We start from the raw sequence: 25071 nt of genomic DNA, 5'->3' as shown, positions 1-25071 counted from the left end.
AGCGATTCAGGAGGTAAATTTCCAATAGAAACATCCTGCATCCCTCCTTCATTCCATGTGCTCTTCACGCATTTTACAGTGTATTTATATTGATGGCTGATTTTTCTTTCCTTTTTCGTTCTGTGGAATATTTTCATGTGTAGCTGCTGAAATGAATGTCAGACATTAAATGCCATTGTGGAATGCATGTATGATTTAGTGTAGTTTTTTTTTTTTACTTATACATTGTAGCACAGAATGAAGTTTGTTCTGTTACATTGTTCAAATGCTTCATGAACTGGTGATTTGTGCCTTACTTGTAATCACAAGTAGATTTCTTCGTGTTCTTCAGTATTCAGGATGACATCAGATTTTTATTGTTACGTTTTGTATGTGCATTTAAAATAAAAAGGAAAATTTGCTAAACAATTTTAGTAGTATAATCAATTGCATTATTATTTGAGATATAAATATGACATAGATGTAAACATTTACTTAATTGTTAGGTTTGGTTATGAGTTTGTGGACTAATTGTGATTCCAACTTTCACATTCTCTTTAGTTTATGAGAACTCTAAATTCTTGTATGTTGGCCCTCGTTTACAAAAATACTCAGGAGGAATCAGCAATATGGAATGTTTGGTCTATGCAAGTACACAAAAAAATGTAAACTCTCTGTTTTTACTTTGTCACAAGTCAGTTCCAGCCTAGAGAACGTGCATACGCTTGTTGTTTAGTGAGTTGTACGTGACCCTCTAGCTCGTCAACATCCTATGCTCACTAGTGGCTGTTATCAAGTGCATTGTATAATTACTACTGTACATGGCTTATGGTTAAGAAATGATGTTCCTTCATGCCTCCTATTAGGATGGTTGTGAGTGTTTACACCTAAACGAAACGACACAGTAGAGATGTAGATGTTTGGAATAGATGCACTTTAATACGGCTCACTGCAGAGAAATATTGGCAAACATGTCTCCACAGGAAACCAGGTCCTGCCAGCAGCATGTTGCGTTTGGCGCTATAGTATGTTCTGGATGCAAATGGATACAAAGAAATGAATTGATCTACTCTGGCAGCAAACCCATCTGGAAAAAGCAATGTATTTGAAATGTACATACTGTATTTTCTGATTATATGTAAATATTTGAAAAGGCCCAAAATAGATTTGGCATTTATTAAATATATTTTTAGAGAGAAAAGTGAAAATTACAACATACCCAAATGTCAATCATTTTTGGGCCATTTTCAAATATTTTCAACGCATTTTTTATATGGAGAAAACGGATTCTCTGAATCCAGTAGGTTTCAATGGCCTGTTTGACATTGAAAGTGGAACTATAGATGGTGAGCACTGCTACTGAGAGCGACGGAGGTCATCAGGTTTGGGCAGCGATGGGCGAAAAAAGCAGTCAGTCTCTAAATATCATCCTTGTCCTTGGCACCATGCTTGAGGATACGAGTGAACTCGGCATAGTTGAAGTTGCCTTTCTTGTCAATAGGTGCTTCGCGAAATAGCTCATCCACCTCCTCATCAGTGAAGCGGTCACCCATAGTAGTCAAGAGTTCTCTCAAGTGGTCCTCGTGGATCACTCCTGCCCAAGCACACAACAATGTCAGTTCTCAAAAGTCATTTGGATGAAGATGGCCTGTATCAAGGAATTTATCAAAATCTCTCAGAACCAGTATGAGACGCTATCCAACAGTTAAGGTAAATCCTTCATTAACACCATTTACAGAAGTCTTGCATTTTTTATCAGACATGGACACATTTTAACATAAAAACTGAAAGGCAAACATTTTTGTATTACTTGTTAGGTATGGTGCATTTGTTCCACATTTATTTTAAAATATGTGTAGATCCAGAGGTGTCCACTGTTTATGGACTGTATTTATCCTAGAAGTGCCAAGAGAAACCTTCTAACATACCAGATCCCTCCTCATCAAAGCAAGCAAAGGCATTACGGATGACGTCCTCAGGGTCAGTGCCATTGAGTCGCTCCCCAAACATAGTGAGGAACATGGTGAAGTTGATTGGACCTGGTGCCTCACTCATCATTCCTTCCAAGTAATCATCTGATGGGTTCTTGCCTAGCACCAAGGAAAAAGTTGCAGGTCCACAGTTATCTTAAGGCTACAATAAAATCTAGCTCCACTCTAGAGCTAAAGTCCATTGCACTGGCCAGATTCTTCCTCCATTCTCCTCACTGCTGATTAACCTGCTAAGCATTCTGCTGGCTTACCCAAAGATGCCAACATGTCGTGGAGGTCTTCTTTGTCAATGAAGCCGTCACGATTTTGGTCAATCATGTTGAAGGCCTCTTTGAACTCCTGGATTTGGGACTGATCAAACATGGCAAAGACGTTTGAAGTGGCCCTCTGTGGGCGCTTCTTGGTGGTGGTCTTCCCCTTGGTGCGTTTGCTCGACATGTTGCCAGGTGGTTTGTGCTATGGCTGTCACAGAATATGTCAATAATTAGCATTTTACTGGGAGGTAAGAGCTCTGTTCAGGACAGATTTTCACTTACGCTTCTGTCGGCTCCCTTAACAGTAAGGCGGTGCCTGCTCTGCTTATGTTACGAAATTATTTATATTAATCTAAAAGAAAACATTAGCAATAAAATATCAAGATTTTTCATAATTATATTAATAGCATTTTACATTTCAACTATATAAAAAGAAATATACAATATACATAAGCTATACATTTTAATAAAAAACAAAAATCAGTAAAAAAAAAAATAAAAATATGACAGATACTGTAGTGGTTAGAGCTGCTGCCTTGAACTTACAAGACCCATGCTTGAATCTACCCTCCTGCTGTAGAATCCCTGATTGAGGTACTTACCCTGAATTACTCCACTAAAATTTACCCAGCTGTAGAAATAGGTAAATGTTTTAAATACATTAACATTGTAAGCGGCTTTGGGGCAAAGCATCTGCTCAATAAATAAATACTATAAATAAAAATAATACAACATAGGATTAGAACAAAAGATGTCTCAACATGCTAAAAATTAAAAATTATTCTCAAAAAAATAAAAGTAGAATCAACTAAAAAGTCCATAAAAATTCAAACTCAACCTTAGGGATTACCATGCAAGAAGATTATTTGGCAGAAGCATCTCTTCTCCAGAGACTGGACCAGACAGTGTTATGGCATGCTGTGAAACTCCAGTGCCAATTTTATTCACTTCTTACTGCTCTTGGTTCAGTTCCACATTCCAGAATCCCAGAAATCATTTAACTGTATTGCAGAGAGCAGACTGCAGTAGGAGGCCAATTGATATCTAAGGAAAACCCTGGTTGGGAAAATGACTTCTATTGGTCACACTCCAAATATGGAGAAGGACTGAGTGTAAACACTCACTGCTTATGTAACACAAACATGCCGTCACTGAGCCTTCAAGACACTCCAGTTCCCCAGTGAAAATGGGTGGTACGGTGACTAGCACTGGTGTCTCACACCACCTGGATGGTGCGAGAGGTTGTGGGTTTGGTCATCACTCAGTCGGTGTTCACTTTGCACGTTCTCATCTGGTATTCTTATATGGATTTCCTCTGGGTGCTCTGGTTTCCTTCCCCTGTGCTTCAGCTGAATTGGTGACTCTAAATTGCCCAGAGTGTGTGTGGGTGTGTGAGCAAGAGAAAGACAGTGTGTTTCAGTTCTCCGGTGTATAGATGAGTGATTGACTGCGTGCCAGTTAAATACTACAGAGTAAAAAGTGTCTGCTGAATGAATCAGTGTAAATGAGAAGGTTTCTAATGAAAGGTAGTTGGAACAACAGTTTCACTCTATTGGAATAGATTCCTAAAGTCAGTCTGGGTGGTGATTGCAGCTTAATTTTATTTGGACCTTTAATTCTTTGTTTAGCTGAAACATTGTCCCAGACAACATTTGAAGTTAGATTTTTCTCCACTTAGCAGCTAACATTTGTTTGCCTATTTGGAAGAATACAGCTGGGTGTTCAACAATTTTATATTAAGTACCGTCTACAAGGCTACAGCACTAGGAGCAGAATTCAAACCAGGAACCTTCAGGCTGTAAGAAGAAGATTAACACCACCAGCAGCTCCATATAAATCTTAATTCATAGACATTGCTTCTCCCTTATTGATGTGCAACTTCTCAAAAAACAGACACAGGGCATTGCACACTGACACAAAGACAAAAAAAGATTTCCTGCTCATGGATTGCTGCTGCTGTTGCTGTTCTACACGCGACATTTTGCATTTGTAGTTGGAAGAAGAGGGCCCTATATTTTTCTATGATTAGGACTTATTATATTCTTACAATGATATGAACGATTGCAGGAAATCACGGAAGAGTGCGGGTGTGCTTGTCGGGAAGATATTTGCTTTGTATCGTTCGTGTTCCTAATTTTGCAGTCCAAGGGCAAGTTTACTTTATCCTACAAAGTGCAGCTTTAGGTATTCCAGTAGTATGACAGCAGTCCCATCCCTGAAGTGCAAAGCCCCACTACCCTGAACAGATCCCAAAGCACACCTCCAGCACATGCCTAATTTTCATCAATCAATTCCATAGACATTTACATTTACAGTTATTCATTTAGCAGACGCTTTTCTCCAAAGCGGCATCAATTTCCGAGAACGGAGACAAAAACTATAGTGTCTGGTCCCAAAGCTCTCAGCGCTGTAAAATTCCCAGTTTCTAGTTGTGAAATTCCTAGCTCCCTGTTGCCCAAAAAACTCCCGTGAAACTGACGCACCAGCATGAACCCTGATTTCCCAAAATTTACTCACAGATTTTGCCTTCGCCGGCTACAGATTCCTATTTATCCAAGAGAGGATGATTTTTACAACAGACAAAAGAAAAAACAAGCGATGAAATCATTCTCCAGCTTACCCTCCGCTGCTTATAGTAATTATTTTAGAACCCTGATGCCTCTGTCTCGCGTCACGTCCCAACAAGACGGACCGTTAGCCTAAAGTTTGTTTAAAGCATCAGCCGTGCACTCCACACCCCCCTCTCCCTCTCAGCCAATCGCGGGTTGTGGATCTTTCAAACAGCCCAGCACACCTCCACGAATTTCCCATACAAGGGAAAAATATGTGCTGGTTGCTGCCTCCTGCCGCCACAGTGGATTTTGGGGTATTTGGAAGTTGTGTTGAATGTACAGGAACTCAGATAAGACTGCCTTATTTAGAGAAAGAAGGCAGTGTGTACTTTGGGTATCCAGCATCTCGAGCAGAAGGGAATGGAGGCAGTGCGGTGTGAGCACACGTTCAGAGTCTAGGGCCTTAATAAGGTAGTGGTTCATCCCTTGTCTGGGGTTCTGCAGTGTGTCCTCGAGATGCCACCGCGGTCGCCTTCGCGTAGAAATCTTTAACCTTTAAAGTGTTTGAATTAGAAAAAACAAAGGTTTTTAAGTAGTTCTTTCATCGAATGTTTATACAGTATGTAAAGTACTGCAGAGTTTTTGATAATTCACTGTTTTGTAGATTGACAGTGTGAAAATTTCAGGGACAGCAGTTATTGCAGTGTTTCCTGTTGCTGACTTGTACTTTAAGGGTTGTTTGTTCCAATCCCTCTCTTTTTGGAGGCATTTTTATCAACGGTGTGTGTTTTAAACTGATGCAGTAAAAATACCCCACCCTATACATGGGTAAATTGTCCAAATAATTTGTTGTGTGATTCAATAGTAATATTATACGTGGCGCAGCAGGTTTGCCTATGTCCTGCTCTCCAGAGGGTCTGGGGTTCGAGTCCTGCTTCGGGTGCCTTGTAACAAAGTGGCATCCCATTCTAGGTGTGCCCCCTCCCCCTATGCCCTGTGTTGCCGGGCTAGGCTCCAGTTTGCCACAACCCTGTTTGGGACAAGAGGTTTCAGACTGTGTGTGTGAATAAAATAAATAATTATTTCTACAGCTGGATACTAACACTATCAAGATAAATAAATCTTTCAAGAGTAGAAGAGTTTTGTTCAGCCTTTCTCAGAAAGATGTTAGGTTTATTAAACACGTTATTAATTTAGTTATTTATAATTAGTTTATTAAACTATGTACTACTATTCAATTTCGTATTATAAACAGCTTAGATAATTTTCACTTGTCCATCTATACATTTACTCATGTATAATTCTGCTGCCTGCCATATGTTCTGTGCCTCTCCCTACACATAGGCCTGTCTAGTCTCGCCATACACTGATCTGGACATCTTGCTGGATCCCCCATCACAGCTTTCAATAAACTCAAGACATTTAGGCTCCGTGTCCTGTATGTCCTCTCATGTTCCCGCCATTCCCCATCTTCTCGCTGTCCCGTGATGCTCGCACTACACAGCCCTGCCGGCTACCTGCGCTCCTCCATCCCTTGATCCCACAAGGAGGACCCTCGCAATTTCTGATTTTTGTCAATGAAAGGCAAGCTGAAGATCAAGCAGTCTCGGGCAGCCAACAAACAGGTGCTTCATGAGCAGCATGTGCACTACCGCCGAGGATTTCTTTGTACCGAGTGGCCATGGTCTAAGTGAATTAAGTGGTTTCGAACCGTCAAGGTACTATGTGAATGAATGAATGAATGAATGAATGAATGAATGAGCTTTATTGCCAAGTATGTTTACACATATGAGGAATTCGTCTTGGTGACAGAAACTTCCACGGCACAGACAGAATGACAGTGACGAGACAGATAATGAAAGTAGAGTGGGCTAATAAAAGATTTAAATATATATATATATTATACTCTATATATATACATTAATATAGAGTATAATAAAGTACACAATATACAAAATAGACACTAGACATTATGTGTTTGTACAGGTATGTAAGTATGTTATGTACAATGCAAGGGAAAGTAAATAAGAGATATGATGTGAAAAATAACTATAAATACAAATAGCATTGTTTATTGCACCAGTTTACTCCCTAGGGGGCATTTAGCTGTTCATGAGGAATACGTGCAATGAAGTACTTCATTTTGTACTGAGCTTACAAGCGGCGGTCTCACATTAAACCAGAGGATGGACAACGTGTACGTGGACTATCGGGGGGAACCAAACATTTAGTCAATCAGAGGATAGACAAATTTCGGGGAAGACAGACTTATTGTTTAAACATCGCTGGGGAACACATTCTTATTGTTTGCATTAGCATTTTAGAAGTCTTTATCCCAACACAGATGTGAAGGAGTGCATGAGAGTAACGGAAGAAATCAAAATCAGGAGAATAACCGAGACTCTTCAACTCGAACTCGACCTTGGGAGCTGGAATCCCAAGTGAACTGTAGCGTATTATATGCAAGTTTGTGAAACATTTCAATTTCAGTTCCATTTTTCTCTCTGCACGTTTCGGCTTCATTATGATGTTAACGTAACATCAGAAAATGAGCATACGTTAGATTTCGTCAACAAAGCTTTAAAGCAAGCTGCCTCGTGCCCTTTCACGGAATAAAGTAACAGTTCAGTTGGATATAAAGCGGAGTTTGTTGCGCTGCTGCCCTCTTTTCTCCAATGCAGGAACAGCTCGGAGCCGGAAACAGGAAGCTCCTGCAGGTACCAATGTCGAGACGCACTGATCTGGGATCAGTCTGGTCGTTTCTTCACCCTGTTGACAAGAGTCGTTAGGGAGGGGTGAGCTGATCACAAGTCGGAGACAGAGTTCAGAAGAGGAGTGGGGGTCAGTTTAGGTGCCTTTTAGTCTAGAACGATGCTGCTTGTCCGGTTCCTAAAGTAAGTGGAAGCTGTTCTAAAAATGGGCCTTTTTCCTTCCGAAATGAGACAAGAGTGTGCTGCTTGTCATTGGCAGGTGGTTGTGTCGAGACTAATTCGGGCTCCGATTTGAAGTAAATAATATCTTCCGCACTTGTTGAACTGTGGTAGCTAGTAGCTAGTAGTAGTAGCAGCTACTGAGCTAGCTTCACTGAGTCAATGTCTGCGCTGGCGCGTACTGTTACTCTACACTTACTTTCAGCTCGGCTTACGAACTTTCGAAGATGCCGGCAGCGCTTCTGTGCCAAGTTACAAGTATTTTACCTCAGAAGTCGCATTTTTTTCTCGTCACAACTTAAAAAATGTGCCGCTGTAGCGAACGTGACGTGATGTTTTCCTGCCGAGACGAGAGTAGTGATGCGAGGAGCAGCCAAACACTGTGTGTGTGTGTGTGTCCGCCCGTCCGTGTGTGGGGTCCGCGTCCCCTCAACTCGCTTCCACAGTGATTACGGCTCCTGTCTGCTGTTGGCCAATAGCGCATTAAGGTGAGGCGTTCTGTTGCCATGGAGACCAGAGTGGACATGATGATAATAATAATAAAGCTGGAAAAAAAGGCTAGGAAACTAGGAAAATGTGCACGTTGCAGATGTGCAAAGGATTTTTGTGGGGACTACATCCTTTATCCTCTGTATTTGTGAAATATGGATATGTTAAATAAGCTATGATAGACAAATCCAAGGTTTTTACAGACCCAAAACCTGTATATCATGGATGGAGGGACATCAGTTCTTTTAAGTTTTTATTGTTTGTGACATAGTGGTAAAAGAAACTTGAGTTAACAAAACACATTGTTAGCAAAAAGTTGCGTTTGTAAGCTGAGGAGCCGCTGTCATTCTGTCCTTGCAGATTCCGGTTGCTATATTTGGCTGTTTTAGCGGCTTGTTGGTATGGATTTTGACAGATGTCTTGCTGGAGTCAGCGGATTATCCTCGCCGTGTCCCTATGTTACACACAGAAACTTCTGTCTCTTTTACTACATTCAGCCTGAATTGTGAGTTTAAATGGAAGGCTGTGTTCTCAGATAAACATCTAGATCAGCCCCACAGGAGGACATTCGTGTCTTTGCTGTCACTCGTTGAACGTCTGTTGCCCCCACCTTGGCTCATGGTCATTCTGCTTCTTTGTCTCCTTGAGTGTCATAAAATGTTTACATAGAAATATCTTCTTTTTTTTATTTGTATTTGTCTTCCTGTGGAATGTGGAGCAGAGGGTGGAATGGTTCTGGAGCATTGGCCTGGAAACCTGGACGATCCCGCCATTCGCTGTAGAGCCCTTTACCAGGTACTTACCCTGAAAAAATACCCAGAAGTTACTTGAATAATACCCTGCTGTAGGAAGTGGACCGAATACTGGAAGTCACTTCCGATAAAAGCACCAGCTAAGCAACACGCTATTATTGCGATTAACATTTGTTTGTCAAAGGTCAAACATAATATTACATAATCAACTTGACAATGATTCAGCAGTTTATACATTGTGGTATGTTTACTCTACAAATGCAGGGTAAGTACCTTAATCAGGACTATTACAGCACGAGCGGGACTCAGTCCGGCAGTGTTCAGATTACTGTAGTAAAGGTGTTATGAGGACTACTTGCTACTCAGTTACAAATGATTTGCATTGGATGGTGCTGTTTAACTGTGTTCCATCTGTTCAGTGGTAGCTCTTGTCTGTCTTGCTAGTCTGCAGGTGTCACCATGAAATCATTTGTTTAACATGGGTCGGGTGCGACTGACACTTTTTTTCGTTTCTCTTGCTGTCGTCATCTCTTTTCCCTCCAGCAAAATGCTCCTACTGAGTCACGAGCTCAGGGTCTTGCGTCTTCCTCGTCATCAGTAGCTCTTGCGTCGGGCGATTTGGCAACACCTGGGTTGTACTAGTTAACAAAGGTTGGTGTTAACTACTGCCAAAGCTCTATATCCTGGCATGGATACGGAAGAAATGCGCAGCAGATCTATGAAACTTCAACACTGAAAGGTATGACTGAAGATCAGAAGGTACAAACCGCAGCGCTGTAGAGCAGGTGATGTGTGGTTATTGTGGGGGCTCACCCAGGGTCTTCCCTGCCATATTCCATTTTTCCCAGGATTGATTCTGGATAGCGGTGACCCTGCTGAGATAAATGATTGTGAAAAATGAGTGGACAGGTAGATGTTTGGTGTTTCTTTCATTAAGTCTCGTCAGGAGTGGCTTGTGTGTGCTGTTACTCTCTGTGTGCTCTCGCTGTATGTGAGCGCACACTGACTTTGTGTTAAACACCTTTTGTTACTGTGCTCCAAAACTGCTGTCAGTTGCACATCCTTTCGCAGAGTCATGTAATGGTACAGAAATAGTATCCCAACTGGAAATTCCTGACTGAGCAGAGTAAACAGCACCATCCACACAGCCCAGGACCTTTCCAGTGGCCATTCGGCTCTCGCACACCCCACTCCATTTGTTCATTCATCCGACGCTGTCCACCAAAGTGACTTACAGTGTTACTTAGTGACTTACCCGTTTATACAGTTGGGTATTTTTTTACAGGAGCAATTCAGGGTCCGTACATTGATCAAGGGTATGACAGCAGTAGGCGGGATTCGACTCCAGCAACCTATGAGTCCGGGCCACATACTGACCCCACTTCATGTATTATGCAAATATTCTCTCGCTGCCACCAGTGACAGATTTCACCCCAGTGCCATGTTTATTAAGGAGCAGTCACATAAGGAGGGGAGAGTAGTCATTCGTGAGGCTGCAGGTTCTGATCATGGTGCACAATATTATGGTGTGTGTGCTGTGTTCGCATTTGCTTGGCAGGTGTCTCATGCATGCAGCTCATGGCAGGTGTGTGCTGGGCCTGTCTGTGTGAAGCCGGTCGATTCAGGAACCGCTGGTGTGCTGCTGCCATGGTCATGTGCTGCATCAGGGGAACTATGGATGTATTTGTGTGTGTGTGTGTGTGTGTGTGTTTGTGTTTTGAATGAAAGGTCTGGTCAGATTGTGCTGTGCGAAAGAGCTGTGAGCTGCAGCTGTGGCAGCGCTGCGACTGACACAGAGGGTGTGGAGAGCCGGGGATGTGGCATTACCCCAAGAGGGGGACCGGGGACCGTGGACGAACTCTCGATTGCCAGGGTTCGCAGGGCTAGGACACACCTCCAGTGTGTGGGTTTTTTTTGGACAGAATGCTGCTTTAAGTAGTAAACGTCAAAGTATCAGTGACAAGAAGACACGTCAAGAGTGTAGAAAAGTGGGGCATGCTAGGAGTGTCGGTGCCTGATGGCGGCTGGGGGGTCCGGGGGGTCCAGGGGACAAGCCCTGGCGGGGAAGGGGTACCTCCACCCCTCCCTTTGGGTAAGGTCAAAGGCGCACTTCAAATTCATCTTTAAGAATTTTTTTTTTTTCTTTTCTTTTTTGATTGTACTTTATGTCTAATCTGCAGGTTTATTTTTTTTGCACTTGAGATTGCCACGTTTCACAGTTTCCTTTATGGATGTACTGTTACGATCATGGAGTTCTTTATGAACGTGTGTTGCTGGGAAATATCAGAGGTGGCGGGGACCCCGAAACTTTTCTGCTTGAAGTATATAGTAGTTCATTTTTCAGAATTTTATTAATGACCTTCACATTCAAGTAATATTCAGTTTTGAATGATACTTTATCACATATTTATGAATCATTAGACAATATTTATGCATTATTTCTTATTGTATGTCCTTATACAGTCAGTGTGAAATATGAAGAAAAAAGTTAACTTATATTCAATATTTCCCATTTATTTCAAGGGAAGCTAAGTATCTCATGGAAAATAACTAGTCCTTTGTCATTTTATTATTTGCTTTTGATATCGTTTCTCTATGATGAAATATAAAGGAAGGCAAATTATTACTGATTAAGTATTCAGGGAATCTTTTTGCAGGGTTTTTTTGTGTTTACATTTTGAAAAACTGCACGTTTCCGGAATGTCCGTATTGACAGGGCTTAACGTCAGCCTGCTCCTCGCCGTGCGATGGTGGCCCTTAAGATAAGTGTTAGACGTTGGTCCCCTATGAAACGTCACCATCCTCTTATTGCACATTCACTCCAAAGGTTATAAAACATTTCTTCGCAGCAGCATCATTCTTCCCCATCTCATTTTTTACGAGCACAAGGGCTGTGACCTGCCATGGTAAAAGTACGTGTTCTTCTTTTGCTTAATTGTTAATACGTGTTGACAAGATCAGCTAGATGAGTGTGTCCATTAGCTGTGTGTCTGATCCACTTTAAACTGTGTGTATTTCACATGTTGGCCTTATAGCTCTTCCTAAGATACTTTGGATACATTTTTTTCTGTTTCACTAAGTGGTGTTGGGTTTCTAGTGTTTCGCGTCTCATTCTCTCTTTCTCAGAGTGCTTCACTGGCTGTTTCGATTAAATCTGTAGCCAGTTAGGACTGATTAAGAGCACTGGGGGCATTTTTCAGTCCTTCAGTATAATTTTTCTGTTTTCCTTCTCATGATGTTTATTTTTTGGCAGCATGGTGGTGCAGTGGGTAGCGCTGGTGCATCGCAGCTCTTGGGCTGTGGGTTGGATCGCCTCTCAGCCTGCATGGAGTTTGAATGTTCTCTTTGTGTTTGTGTGGGTTTCGTCCAGATGCTCGGCTTCCTCCCACAGTCCAAAGACATGTGTTTCAGGTGAACTGGTGACTCGTAGTATGTGAGTGATTGTGACCAGCACTGTACAAGCAGTTATCAATAATGGATTAATGCTGATGTATTGTTCCGTTGATGTTGGTGAATGAGTTTAAGAAACCACTTGGTATAGCTTTGTTCAGGGTGAGCACCACCTTGCCTTCACCCCAGCTTAGTCCTCCCCAGTCGCTATCACTGATCTCTTCCCTCCCTCCTCTCTCTGCAGTCCCAGACCATGAATTACGTGGGCCACCTGGCAGAGACGGTGTTTGTGACAGTAAAGGAGCTTTATAAGGGCCTGAATCCTGCCACCCTCACTGGAGGTATCGATGTCATCGTTGTGCGGCAGCCTGATGGCTCCCTGCAGTGCTCTCCCTTCCACGTGCGCTTTGGAAAACTGGGAGTGCTGCGCTCAAAGGAGAAGGTGGTGAGTGGGTCTTATTGTGGGATCCTGGTGGCCAAGGATGTTACTGTGCAATCATGGGAATCCTGGTGAACCTGGGGCTTATTGTTTGACTGTGGGGATGTTGCTGCTGACCAAAGATGTTATTGTGGGAGCCCCAGGGGGTTTATGTGTGATTGTGGGGACCCAGGTGAGTGGGACTTGATGCATGATTTTGAGGCTTTTTGAAAGGATGTTGAATCCCTTGGTGACCGTGTGACTCATTCAGCTGAAACCCCTAGCTGGAGTGCAAGGACATACCTCTGTGGGTGCTGGTTTCTTACAGGTGGACATCGAAATAAACGGGGAGCCCGTGGAACTGCACATGAAGCTGGGAGACAATGGAGAGGCCTTCTTCGTTGAAGAGAGTACTGATCTGGAGGTCAGTGAGTCGTGTCGGGGATGCAGGAATACTGTGTCTTAGCAAATGTGTATAAGTGTCATATTTTACAGTATAGTTATTCATGTAGCTGACACTTTCTTCCAAAGCAGTTTACAATTATTTTTACTATTTATACAGCAGGGCATAGTTTTTTTTTTTTTTTTTTTTTACCGGGCATTACTGCAGGAGATGGGATTCGAACCTGGGACCTCTTGAGTCCAGAGACAGTAGCTTTAACCACTGTACTTCTTGTATGGGAACTATGTGGGTGAAGAAAATTGATGTATTATTTTAAATTTTTTTTTTAAAACATTTATACTGACTCCCAACTTTTTTGAAGGTTAATGAGTAGGTGTCTTTGTGTTATAAGGGTTTATAAGACATAAATATTATGATGAAAATACATTTGGGGGCAGCAGGTAGCACACTGCTTAGAGCTGCTGCCTTTTAGCTGTGAAGGTTGCAGGTTAAAATCCAGCCTCCTGCTCTACTACCCTTGATCAAAGTACTTACCCTGAATTGCGTCAGTAAAATTTACCAGCTGTATAAATGGGTAACACTTAACGTTGTAACTCACTTTGGAGAAAAGCATGAGCTAAATGAATGAATAAATGAATGTAAAGGTAGGCTGCATTGACAATAAAGTATGGAAGAGAAGTTATTTTCACTTGTAGGTCCCTCAGATGTGGTAATATAATAGAAAATGTATCAGTAGTTTTTAAATAGACCAGCGACTAAGCGCAAAGGCGTGGAGTAGCGAGAAATTCTTAAAATTTGTCTGATGCCATTTCAGGAAGCAGAAATAAATAGTTGAGACCAAAGTAAGATAAATGAAGTTAAACCAGCCTACTAAGTGTTTTCCCACTGCCATGGTGCTGATCAAACCCTCCTCAGGAGAGCATCCCAGCGCACCTCTGCACCTCCCCAATCCCCGTTGAAATGACAGAGCCCTGCGGAGGACGCGAGTCCCCCCCCAGTGCCACCTCCCGCAGGAAAAAGCGCCGGCGCAAGCGGATGCGCTCGGACGCCCACAGAGAGGGGGCCGGTTCGTCCTCTGAGGAGAGGGAGGCCCTGGAAATGGAGGGACACGCAGAGGGGCCAGTGAATCCTCTGGTGGTAAGGTTAGTGTGGGCCTGTGGTGTCAGTCTAATGCGTGTTGGTCAATAAGTACAGCATATTCACGTTAACAGACCCCGTCGAAAGTTTGAGTACACCTCGGCAGCCGGGGAATTGCTGCAGAAGAGCTGGGAAGACGCCAGATTTCCTGCTCAAACTCATTAGCCAAATGCCATTTAGAAAAAAACAAAAACATGTTTCCAGCATGCGTACTCAAACTTTTGACCAGAACCGTACACAAACAGGTTTTACGCAAATGTGTTGTAAAAGTCATAATGCACAAAAGTCATTCAGCAGTACAATGCTGAATAATCAAAGGCTGTGTTACAGCTGCTACAGCAGCAGTGTAGAAGCTGGATCTTTCTGTGCACTTTTGGAAGGTTTCCTTTGCAATCCAACAGGTTAAGCACACTTGTGTTTTTGTTTGAGCAGCAGATCTGTCTACTTTTCCCTGTCGGAGAACCCGTTTGAAGAGAGCGCGAAGCCCAAAGATGTCCACCCCCATTCCGATGGAGAGCTGTCACCCGAGAGGTGAGAGTTCTTTATTCCGCAAGATGATGTCATGTACAGTCACGTAAAAATGAAAGTGCGCCCTTTTTCAGTTCCGTGGTTTTCTGTATCAGGTCACAAAAAAAAAAAAATCATGTGATCCTTACCAGGTTCTAATGTTTGGTCAAACTTACATCAAGTGATAAACTGACTGTCATTATTTAGTTCACAAAAAATAAGCCAACAGAAGCCATGTGTGGAATAAGTACACACTTGTCGAACCATCTTTGGCAGCAGTAACTTGGAGTAATCGTTTTCTGTGCCGGTTTATCAGTCTCACATACTGTTTTGGAAGAATTTTGACTCCCTGTTCTTGACATTGCACTGTTCTTTTCCCTGGAATTCTTTTGTGTAAAGGGCTTTCATAGTTCTAGGAATCTTGTTGTTTGTTCGGAAAGCAACTTCGCGCACCTTAGCAGTGCTACCACATTCTTTTTGGAGAGAAGGCGCTTTCTTCTAGCTACCCTTCCACGAAAGCCATAATTCTTCAGTCTTTTTCTGTTCATGCTGTGATGAACTTTAACATTCTCCTTCTAGATTTCTTGATTTCTTGATTTTCAAGGCTCTTGGGATCCTTGCGATTTCTCTGAACTTTGTATAGTCTGACACTAGAATAAATTTTTTGGGGCGCCGGCTCGTGGGACAGCTGTCAGCTCTCAAATACTATGTGTTTGTAAATAATCACTTTCATTGTACAATGATGGATTTCAAATTGTTTTGGAAACAACCTTATAACCGTTCCCAGACTGATCAGCAGCAGCAATTGCTTCTCTGAGTTCATTCGTGGTGCCTTTTCGCCTTGGCAACGTGTTAACACACATCCGAATGCTCCAGAATACCGAACTGCCAAAAGCTGTACTTTTATAGAGGTGGTCACACTTCCTTATGATCAGCTGATCAAGCACACACACACACACACACATTTTCAGAACCGCTTGTCCCATACGGGGTCACGGGGAACCGGAGCCTACCTGGTAACACATGGCGTAAGGCCAGAGGTGGAGGGGACACACCCAGGACGGGACGCCAGTCCATCACAAGGCACCCCAAGCGGGACTCGAACCCCAGACCCACTGGAAAGCAGGACCGTGGTCCAACCCACTGCGCCACCGCACCCCCCGCTGATCAAGCAGTAAGGTTGTATTTAATGTTAGGCTAGATTTATGTAATTATGAAAGTTGGTGAGCATCAGACAATTGTTATTTATGCCCTGAATTGAAAGAGGGGGTCCTTTCTTTTTCACATGACTGTAGTGTGTGTTGTAATCGTTTAGTCCACTTGGTTTTACATTTCTGTGTCTCCGTGGCAGTGTGTTCAACAGCCGTCCTGCATCCCCTAAGAGTGACTCAGAGCTGATGGTGAATCCCCTGGAGTCCCCAGGGCCTCAGATGCAGTGGAACTGGGGTGCTTTTCCAAAGGTATGTGCTCCTGAATTTAACACACACAGGATGAGTAACATGAAAGACAAGTGCAGAATGTGCTCATGTGTTACGCTGCAGGGGAATTTAGTGCACGTCCTATTTGATATAGCCAATGAATTGTTTCTGCCTCTTTTTTAAGCTTCTTGAGTTGTCAAAATACAGGAAGACTTCACTCTGGCATGAATTTTAACTGCATTTTTCACCTATATGCATTTTAATCGAACATCTCTCCAGTTGTGATGTACACCTAGTGTGCAACTGAACTCAGATTACGCAAGTGTTGTTAGCTGGTCCACAGTAACAAAGAAGAAGGCCTTAAGCCAAAACAGGGGTTTAAGCACATGATTCTCTTCTGTTGCACAGAATTTTAATTATGTTTATTGAACTTTCAAAATGGACACCTTGTGATTTTTAGAAAAATTGTATACTTTGTTATGTCTTGTGATATGGTGCTTTTCAATGCTTACATATGCGATTCCATCTTCAGGCATGTCACAGTGAGCGAATGGTGGAGGTCCAGCAGATTTCCCCCATCCTCGTCTCTGAGAACACCCACTTCCGCACAATCCAGCGGCAGGACTCCTTTGACATGGACTCGGAGGGCGCGAGGAGCTGCCAGCTAACAGACAGCGTAACCCTCGTTCGGCCGGAGCCCCGACCTGGGGGCGCTGAGCAGCCGCCAACATTGGGGAGCTCTTCACCATCTAGCGATCAGACATCTCCCCTGTCAGCTCACCGGTATGCAAGGCAGAAGGATATGACTTTGGAGGCAGGGGAAGAATCCACTTCAGAGCTTCCAGACTCGGCACACGGAGGAGAGTCTCAGGGCACAGGTTTGGAACAGCCAGGGGAAGAAGCTACTTGGAGGGATGTGGAGGAAAGAGGGGAAAAAGCACAAAGGACTATGACCGCAGCTGAGGGTTCCACCGGGAGTGATTCATCAGAGACTTTCAGGGTGTTGGACATTGCTGAAACTGGCGAGGGGAGCATCCCACCTGTGCAGCAGAACGGCTCTCCAGAAACAGCTGCCAAAGACGATACGCAGGAGAAAAAGAAAAGTAGGTGTGGTGTAGACAGTGTAGACACTGCTATATTAAAGAAGGTTTATTCAAATAATTTTTATGTTTTAGAACATACAGCACCAGTGTGAATACTTGTGTGGGATAAACTGGACAGAAGAGTAAAAGCAAAGAAACCCACAAGTGTCCAGTATCTCTGGAAACTGCTGCAGAAGAGCTGGAAGACGTGGCGACTCATTTCTTGTTCAAACTTAACTAAATACCTTGTGGACCAAACTAGTTTCCAGGAAGTGCACTCCCAATATTTCAGTGGTACTGTAGTTTACCAGACATTGAAAATAACCGTATAAGCAATCATAGCATATTACATATTAAGGGACTTTGTGAAAAGTTCTCATGAGGTTGATTGAATTTTAACTGGAATCAGAAATAAAATTGTAATATTACTTTGGACAAAGTGTTTTGACTAGTTTCAAAGCTGAACAAAAGTTTCCTCTGCATTTGTCTTGAGAGATACAGCTTTTTCTTGCAGGTAAACGGAGTCAGCACCTGGGACCAGCAGACATCTATCTGGATGACCTCTCCAGGCTGGACCCAGAAGTTGCAGCCTTGTACTTCCCCAAGAGGTATTTCTCAGTCCCACTTCCCGTTTAGGCAAGAGTCTCTGTCCTTAGTGAAAATTCTTCTGTTCCTACAGTGAGCACAAATATTTTCATACCATCAGCCCAGGGCTTTACACATTTCCTTAAGACATGAAGGGATGTTTTCCACTTTTTTCATCATTCCTGAGCCACAAAAGGTTCACTTTTTTGAGTAATAAATCAAATATGGGAAGTTGACGGCTTATCTTTCAAAAATTGAGGCAGTCTAATTCAAAACTAAGTCTAGAATATCAACAGCTCTGGACATCTGTAAATCCAGACTAAAGACCCACATGTTGAAAAGTGCCTTGCATAGCTAAATTGAGCTTGCTTTTTCTGGCTCCTTTCCCCTTTTTCCTTATTTGCTGTTATTTTCTCTTCAGTTTGTTTTATTGCATTGGCCAGCATGGTGACACAGGGGGTACCTCGCAGCTCCTGTGGGCTTAAACCCAGCCCTGTCTGTGTAGGTTTCCCTCTGGGTGCTCAGGTTTGATCGTGCAGTGCAAAGACATCCTTTCAGTGAATTGGAGACTCTAAGCTGCTCTTAAGTGCGTGCACGCATGCCCTCTGATGGACTGGTGTCTTATGTACCAGTGTTCCCTGCTTCTCGCCCTACGCACATACACTCGTTATACCTCGTTATGAGGATTTTTAGGGTCAGAATGATGATTTTTCAACCCATGCTCTTAACTTCCCTTGTTATAGTGAGATGGAGACGGGCAGTCGGGGGGCAGAGGCAGGCTCTCAGTCGGGAAACCAGTCCCCCCAGTCAGTGGGAAGTGGAGCGATGGACAGCGGCACTGAGTATCTCTCCGACTCCACAGGGGACCTGTGTGACATCGCTATATCCCTTTGTGGCAGGGTTGGGGACACCAGCCATATCAATCAAGGTAATGCACAGGATGAAAGTCAGAGTAATTTCAAAGAGTATTAACTAGTGAGTTTTTTTTTTTCTCATTCTACCCCTCTTTTCCTTTTCAGCAAAGTTCATGGAGCACCTTATCAGCTTTCAGGACCTAGCCAACAACCCAGGGATTGTTGAGGACCCCAATCTAGTCATCTGCATCAACTCTCAGTGGGTGTTCCCTTACTGATCAGGGATACTGGGGACACCTACCAGCCTCAGTTTTACATTTGATTTACAGGGTTTTGCATGTTTCAAGTCTTGCTGGATTAAAAATTAAATAGCTAACATCTTTGTCCATATACTGTATTATGTTTACTGTAAAGTTACATGCTTTATCATAAATGATTTAAAGGCAAAATACTTTTATAAATGTTCAGAGTGAGGATATTTTAGTAATGTGTCACTGACTATATGCAGGTACTACAACTGGGCTGTGGCCGCCCCAATGATTCTGTCAATGCAAGCCTTCCAGAAGAACTTGCCCAAGGTATTCAACATGGGTTCCTGGCCATCCCCTCTCTGTATGTATGTGCGAAGGCATCATGTTACTTTGAGATGAAACAAGATTTCAAGATTGTGTTTTTTCTTCCCCAGAGCTCCGTAGATCAACTAGTGAAGGATAAGATGCCAAAGAAATCTGGACGGTGGTGGTTTTCTTGGCGAAGAAAAGAAATGGACACCAAACAGGTACAGGAGGAAAAATTACATGTATTGCAGACAGTGTAAGGCTTCAAACAAAAGTTTAACAAGTAAATTAATTTCCAAGATTGGTCTCAGTTCTGTGGTCTCTCTTCAAAGCATCTTTATATTTTATTTATTCTTATTTGGGTATCTGACTTGAACTGAAAACATTTTGGGCTGTTTTCCCTGGTGTCAGCAAATATCATTCTTGGGTAAAAAGGAAAGGCATCTTAGATTATTTACATTTATTCATCAGACAATTCAGGGTAAACAAAAGTGCACTTCACCACCAATGAAGAACTTTTCAATACAGAAACATCATTAAAACACTTTTTTCTGATGCCTCCATTTTTAATGGTGCACATTTTCAGGTTGTCGTTAGAACTGAGAATAGGATGGAAAGTAAGATGATAAATGTAATCAAAATTCATGTATCTGTAGGGAAACCCAGCACAAACATGGTTTTGAAAGATGTTTTGATACCCTTACTTTCTGAATGCAGAAAGGGGTTCAGCAGTTCTGAGGGAGAGAAGGTGGTCATACCACCACATCTTGTAGTCAAAATCGATTTTGGGCCCCTTGTAAGTGAGAGGCCAAAACTGGAAGAGTGAAGGTTCTGGTGCTGTCTCTGGCGATCCAACCGTTGTTCTACATTTCAGGAAGACTCCAAGCAGGCGCAGGAGGAAGCCCCAGCTGTGGCCTCCACACCTAATGCTGGTCCTTCAAACCTTCAGTGAGAAACTATTTTTAATAGCCCTTTGTCATTGTGTTGTAATCTGCCCTGCTTGTAATTTTTACTGTAAATATACTGTTTGTAAGCAGACTTTTCTTCTGAAGCATAAAGTCAGAAAGCTGGCAGAAACTTTCAGATTGTAGTAACTACAGTGCAGCCCTCAGTAACCCAATAAACCATTCCTGTTTTGTTAGGGCCAAAAAGAATGAAAAGAACAGTCTGAGGCAAGGGTGGGAGACTGGTTCTTCAGACTCCCTATGCACCATGTACCCTGCCAGCCCAACGTATCGCAAGTCCCTGCGCCTTAGCTCTGAACAGATAGTAAGTCACTCTCAGTTCATGCTTGCTAACTGAAAGTGTTCAACTGTTCTCTAGGCAACATAGTAATACAATTATTTTACACTTGATTTTACAGTATTTCATAAAAAAAAAACCCTCCATTTACTAATGATATCTTGTTACTTATAACCTCTGTGGCTTAGCTAATGCATTTATCCAAAGCAAACAAATTTGAACTCATTTTTACATTGCTGACCTTCCTGCTGAAGCAGCTCCACAATCCAGTTATTTCTGTTCTCCTCTAAGAATCGTCTGAACCTACGAGAGGGGGCCAATAAGGTCGTGTTCAGTGTGACCACGCAGTATCAAGGTACATGTCGTTGTGAAGCAGCTATCTACCTATGGAACTGGGATGACAAGGTCATCATCTCTGACATTGATGGCACAATCACAAAGTGAGTTACACCTCCTTCATTCTTGAGTTACAAATAACAGAATTGCAAGTTAAGTGCGTTTCTGAATACCTCTTGCTTAACAGTCTTAAAACGTTGACCAATTTCTTCCAAATCAATTGGGAAATATTTTAGCGTGTGGCTAAATGTATAGACTGGAGATCTATAGCTGGGAGATGCTAGTTCTGTATTGATAATTGTATGATTAACTAGGTGTATTTAACAAATATTGACAGCTACAAACAGCCACATTATACAGACAACAGATTGGATAAATATAGCTAAGTACATGCTGTAGTATTAGTGCAATTTGTGGTGTTAATGTACTTGGTGTTTTGGGTTTGCTTCTATATTGATTGACTTTTGGCTTCTGACTGTTCTAATAACCAGTGAAAATCACAGACAGAAATAAGTGCAGCATGGTGATTTATGATGCTCAGAGTTGGGATACGCTTTTGCACATGGTTTTCACAGGTCTGATGCCCTCGGCCACATTCTACCTCAGCTGGGGAAAGACTGGACCCATAACGGCATTGCGAAACTTTACCACAAAATACACCAGTAAGTGCATCTGTTCTTCATACTACACAGTCAGCTCTTCAAGTTCTATCGGTGCTTTATATCTGTATCCCCTTCGTTGTGCTGTAATTGGAAATTACCCAAACTATGCAATGCATACATGCCCTTCTTTGGACTGACATGTAGTAAAATTTATAGTTTAGACTTGGTTGCAAGATTTGCTTTTGGTCAAGTTATGAATCAACAGTGTCACATTTAAAGTTTTTTAAAATATTAAGTCAATACTAGAAGTTAAACATGGAGCTCCCTGTTTTGTGGTTATGATTGATGTGAGCTGTTGTCTTCTCATTAGGAATGGTTACAAATTCCTTTACTGCTCTGCCCGTGCCATTGGCATGGCAGACATCACCAAGGGTTACCTGCAGTGGGTCAATGACAGGGGCACAGTGCTGCCCAAGGGCCCTGTGCTTCTGGCTCCCAGCAGCCTCTTCTCTGCACTACACAGGTTACTTCCGTTGCATTCTGTTTTAAGTTCCAGGAGTACTGCTCTGCTTTGTATGGTATCCATGCAGCTTCAACTGAAAGTTTTGATGTAGGATGCCTTACTTTTTTCTTTTGGGAAAAAAAAAAACAGGGAGGTGATTGAAAAGAAACCAGAGGTGTTCAAGATTGCCTGTCTCACTGACATCCGCGACCTTTTCAACCCGTCAAAACAGCCTTTCTTTGCTGCTTTTGGAAACAGGACAAATGTAAGGATTTTCTAAGGTCTTTCTGAGATCTCACTAACAGGGTAAAAGGAAGTAGTAATAAACAGGGCTAAAAGTGACTTCTGTGCCTTTTGTTTGAATTACATTTCTTTAACAATAGCAGCTTCTTTTTCAATAGCAGCATTTACTTGTTACAGAAATGTGGCACAGTAAAGAATTTCCCATTATTTGCAGGATGCTTATGCCTATAAGGAGGTGGGGGTGCCAGAGATGAGGATCTTTACTGTCAATCCCAAAGGAGAGCTCATCCAGGAAAAAACCAAGGGAAATAAGTTGTCGTAAGTAGCTTTTAAGCAGTTTAAGTGAAGCTTCCTTTTGAAACTACTGGAAAAGTTCCCAGTACTACAGTTGAAGGTATATATAACAGGGCAGGAGGCACTTTACAGGCCTTTGACCTGTAACATGAAGATTGCTCTTTCAAATCCAAAGGTGGGTCCTTCTGTAACATAAAAAGCTCCAGTAAAAGATTCAGCTCTACAGACAGGTAGAATAGTAAGATAGCTTGGATAAAAGCATCAAATAAGCCGCAATATAAGAATAGCATTAATAATAATAAAAGATATCTGCAAGTTTGAAAGAGCACTTGCTGACCTCCTGCTACCCTTCGGTTAGGTACTCCCGGCTAAGCAAGCTGGTGGATCACGTGTTCCCCCTGACTTCTCAGGGTAGGACCAGCTCTCTGGATTGTCCAGACTTCAGCCACTTCTCATATTGGAGGGAACCCCTGCCTCCATTGGACCTCTCTGACCTGTTGTAGTCGCCTTAATCTTGACCTCCTCAATTCTCATCTTGCAGGAGAAATACTTTAGGTAAAGCCCCCTCGAACACTGATAGGGTGTCTTGGGAGTGTTGACTGGATCTGTTTGTGGTTACTGTGTGGTTCTCCTGTAATTCCTGAGCAAAAATGAACGATGAGCATCTGGCCTTCTTGACAAATGGACCTTTAAAGGATTATAATTCATGTTTCAGTTTTTGTGTCCTTTGATTTGTGACCATATCCTGAACTAATGGATCAGTTTTACGTGCTATAATCCAAATGTGATTTGCTGTAACACTACTTATGCCTTATCCTCTTCATGAACAATTCAGGTTGTTTATTTGCACATAAAAAGCTTATGCAAATCCAGATCTTTAATTTGTGGTAATGTGTATCAGCATACATCCATGACTCCACCTCAGCATCACTGTTGGAAAAAAGCCTTGAAATGTTCAGCACTACTCTTGAAATTTGTGGATGGGAAGTGCTCATGGTTTGTAGCATTTTGTTGAATCTCTGCATGAATTGAATTTCTTTTTTCCAACCAAAGCTGTATTAGATGTATTAGCTTTGTTGGGTTGACAGTAACAGTACATGTCTGGATACTTACTGGAATTATTTGATATTTCTTATTGTACCTCTTAAAGTGTCTGAAAGGGTTACACAGATTTATAGGGGTTTTGATGTTTGCAGACTTCAAAGAACTGTACTACAATAGAATATTGCTGAAATTACAAGCTGGACTAACTGGAGATGAAATGCCATGTTGGCTGACCTGACTTTTATGCTATATTTTACTGTAATTTGTTTTGTGTAAACATAAAAACAAATTTTGTATATTTCCAAAAGTCAGCCTCCCAATAATTACTGAAATGTGAGCCAGATTTATTCATTTCAATTTTTTTGCAACAATCATATGAAAAATATGCTAAATTGCTATAAAATTAAAATAGAAATAACAGCATGACTTTCACTGTTGTTTGTTGATGATACTGAAATTATTTCTTCCACTGTATAATTATCTGTCATTGTTTCTGAGTACAGACAGGGTTTAAGCAGTTATGTCAAATGAGTGTGTCACAGTGATTTACTTACTGCCAAAGAAGAATATACAGTAATGTACACACTGTTTTCTGCATCAAAATATAATACTACACTTTTGTTCAATACTGAAGAGCCATTACTGCTCTATTTAGCAATTAAAAATCAAATATGTAATGAATAGTGATATTATGGATAATAATAGCGATAATATTCCTGTGTTGTTGTGGGAACAGATGCCGTTCTGAAAGGGATCAGGATTGCACCGATACTGGTACAAAGGCAATTAAAAAGTGACCAAATGTGGCCTGAAATGCCTGCAGGATTCATTTTGTTTAATGCTTCTTCAATTTTCTGTGGGATTTTTAACAGCATGAAGGGTAGCATGTGGTGGTTGGGGTTGGAGTGGCTGCTTCTGGGGGTTGCAAGTTCAAGTCCTACCCCTGTACCCTTGACAAAGGTATTTACCTTAAATTGTGTCAGTAAAACTTATTATCTGTGTAAGTGGGTGACTTCTAAATAATTTTGAGCTGCTTTGGAGAAGAGGGTCAGCCTGCATTCTTAAGTCAGCACTTTTGAAAAGCTCATTAACAAAACATACATGCAGGACATGTAACAGCGATGGACATAAAGTGTAATTATATCACAGGGATGTTTGCTGTCACCTTCATAAAAGGAGGAGAAAGCAAGATTGTAAAGCCAGGTGGGGAAAGATAAAATTTGCCTTTAAACCTGGTGAACTGCCTTAGCAAGTTATTTACAGGATCTCAGAAAATTAAGAAAGTTAAATTATTACTTTAAATAAAACCAGATACAAATTAGCAAGAAAAAAGGCAATCCAGAAATGCTTGAATTTATTTATTCATTTAGCTGACATTTCTCCAAAGTCATTTACAGTGTTAAATTCCCTACAATTATTTACCCTATACAGCTGGGTAATTTTACTTGAGCAATTTTAGGGTAAATACCTTGCTCAAGGGTACTAAATAGCTGCGGGTGGGATTCGAATA

General features: G+C 42.0%; 2 protein-coding genes across 6 annotated transcripts; one reads left to right on the top strand and one right to left on the bottom strand.

The window, feature by feature from the left end:
* Window positions 1-878: 878 nt before the first annotated feature.
* On the bottom strand, window positions 879-4939 carry myl9b (myosin, light chain 9b, regulatory). 2 transcript variants are annotated; one of them, XM_018725720.1, is made up of 4 exons: window positions 4845-4939; window positions 2222-2432; window positions 1908-2069; window positions 879-1573 (listed from the first exon to the last, which is right to left on the bottom strand). In XM_018725720.1, the coding sequence occupies exons 2-4, from the start codon at window positions 2406-2408 to the stop codon at window positions 1398-1400; spliced, it is 525 nt and encodes a 174-aa protein (XP_018581236.1). In that variant the 5' UTR covers window positions 2409-2432; window positions 4845-4939; the 3' UTR covers window positions 879-1397. The 2 variants fall into 2 exon arrangements, with proteins under 2 accessions (XP_018581236.1, XP_018581237.1); XM_018725721.1 differs by lacking the exon at window positions 4845-4939 and adding an exon at window positions 4742-4833.
* A 2583-nt stretch (window positions 4940-7522) lies between these two features.
* Window positions 7523-23930, top strand: LOC108918458 (phosphatidate phosphatase LPIN3). Of its 4 annotated transcripts, none has more exons than XM_018725719.2 (21): window positions 7523-7670; window positions 8917-8990; window positions 12582-12782; window positions 13084-13179; window positions 14074-14300; window positions 14728-14826; window positions 16154-16262; window positions 16753-17323; window positions 17817-17910; window positions 18631-18815; window positions 18907-19000; window positions 19250-19319; window positions 19427-19519; window positions 20173-20246; window positions 20441-20567; window positions 20832-20980; window positions 21452-21538; window positions 21849-22001; window positions 22131-22245; window positions 22438-22541; window positions 22876-23930. In XM_018725719.2, exons 2-21 carry the CDS (start codon window positions 8925-8927, stop codon window positions 23018-23020), a joined length of 2859 nt encoding a protein of 952 aa, XP_018581235.2. In that variant the 5' UTR covers window positions 7523-7670; window positions 8917-8924; the 3' UTR covers window positions 23021-23930. The 4 variants fall into 4 exon arrangements, with proteins under 4 accessions (XP_018581235.2, XP_029103556.1, XP_029103554.1 ...); XM_029247721.1 differs by lacking the exon at window positions 7523-7670 and adding an exon at window positions 8571-8700; XM_029247722.1 differs by lacking the exon at window positions 7523-7670 and adding an exon at window positions 9491-9686.
* The last annotated feature ends 1141 nt before the right edge of the window (window positions 23931-25071 follow it).

The sequence above is a fragment of the Scleropages formosus genome, chromosome 22 (genome assembly GCF_900964775.1).
Source record: "Scleropages formosus chromosome 22, fSclFor1.1, whole genome shotgun sequence".
Lineage (NCBI taxonomy): Eukaryota > Metazoa > Chordata > Actinopteri > Osteoglossiformes > Osteoglossidae > Scleropages > Scleropages formosus.
Note: the sequence above shows the minus strand (reverse complement) of the source record. Positions and strands in the feature narration are given on the sequence as shown.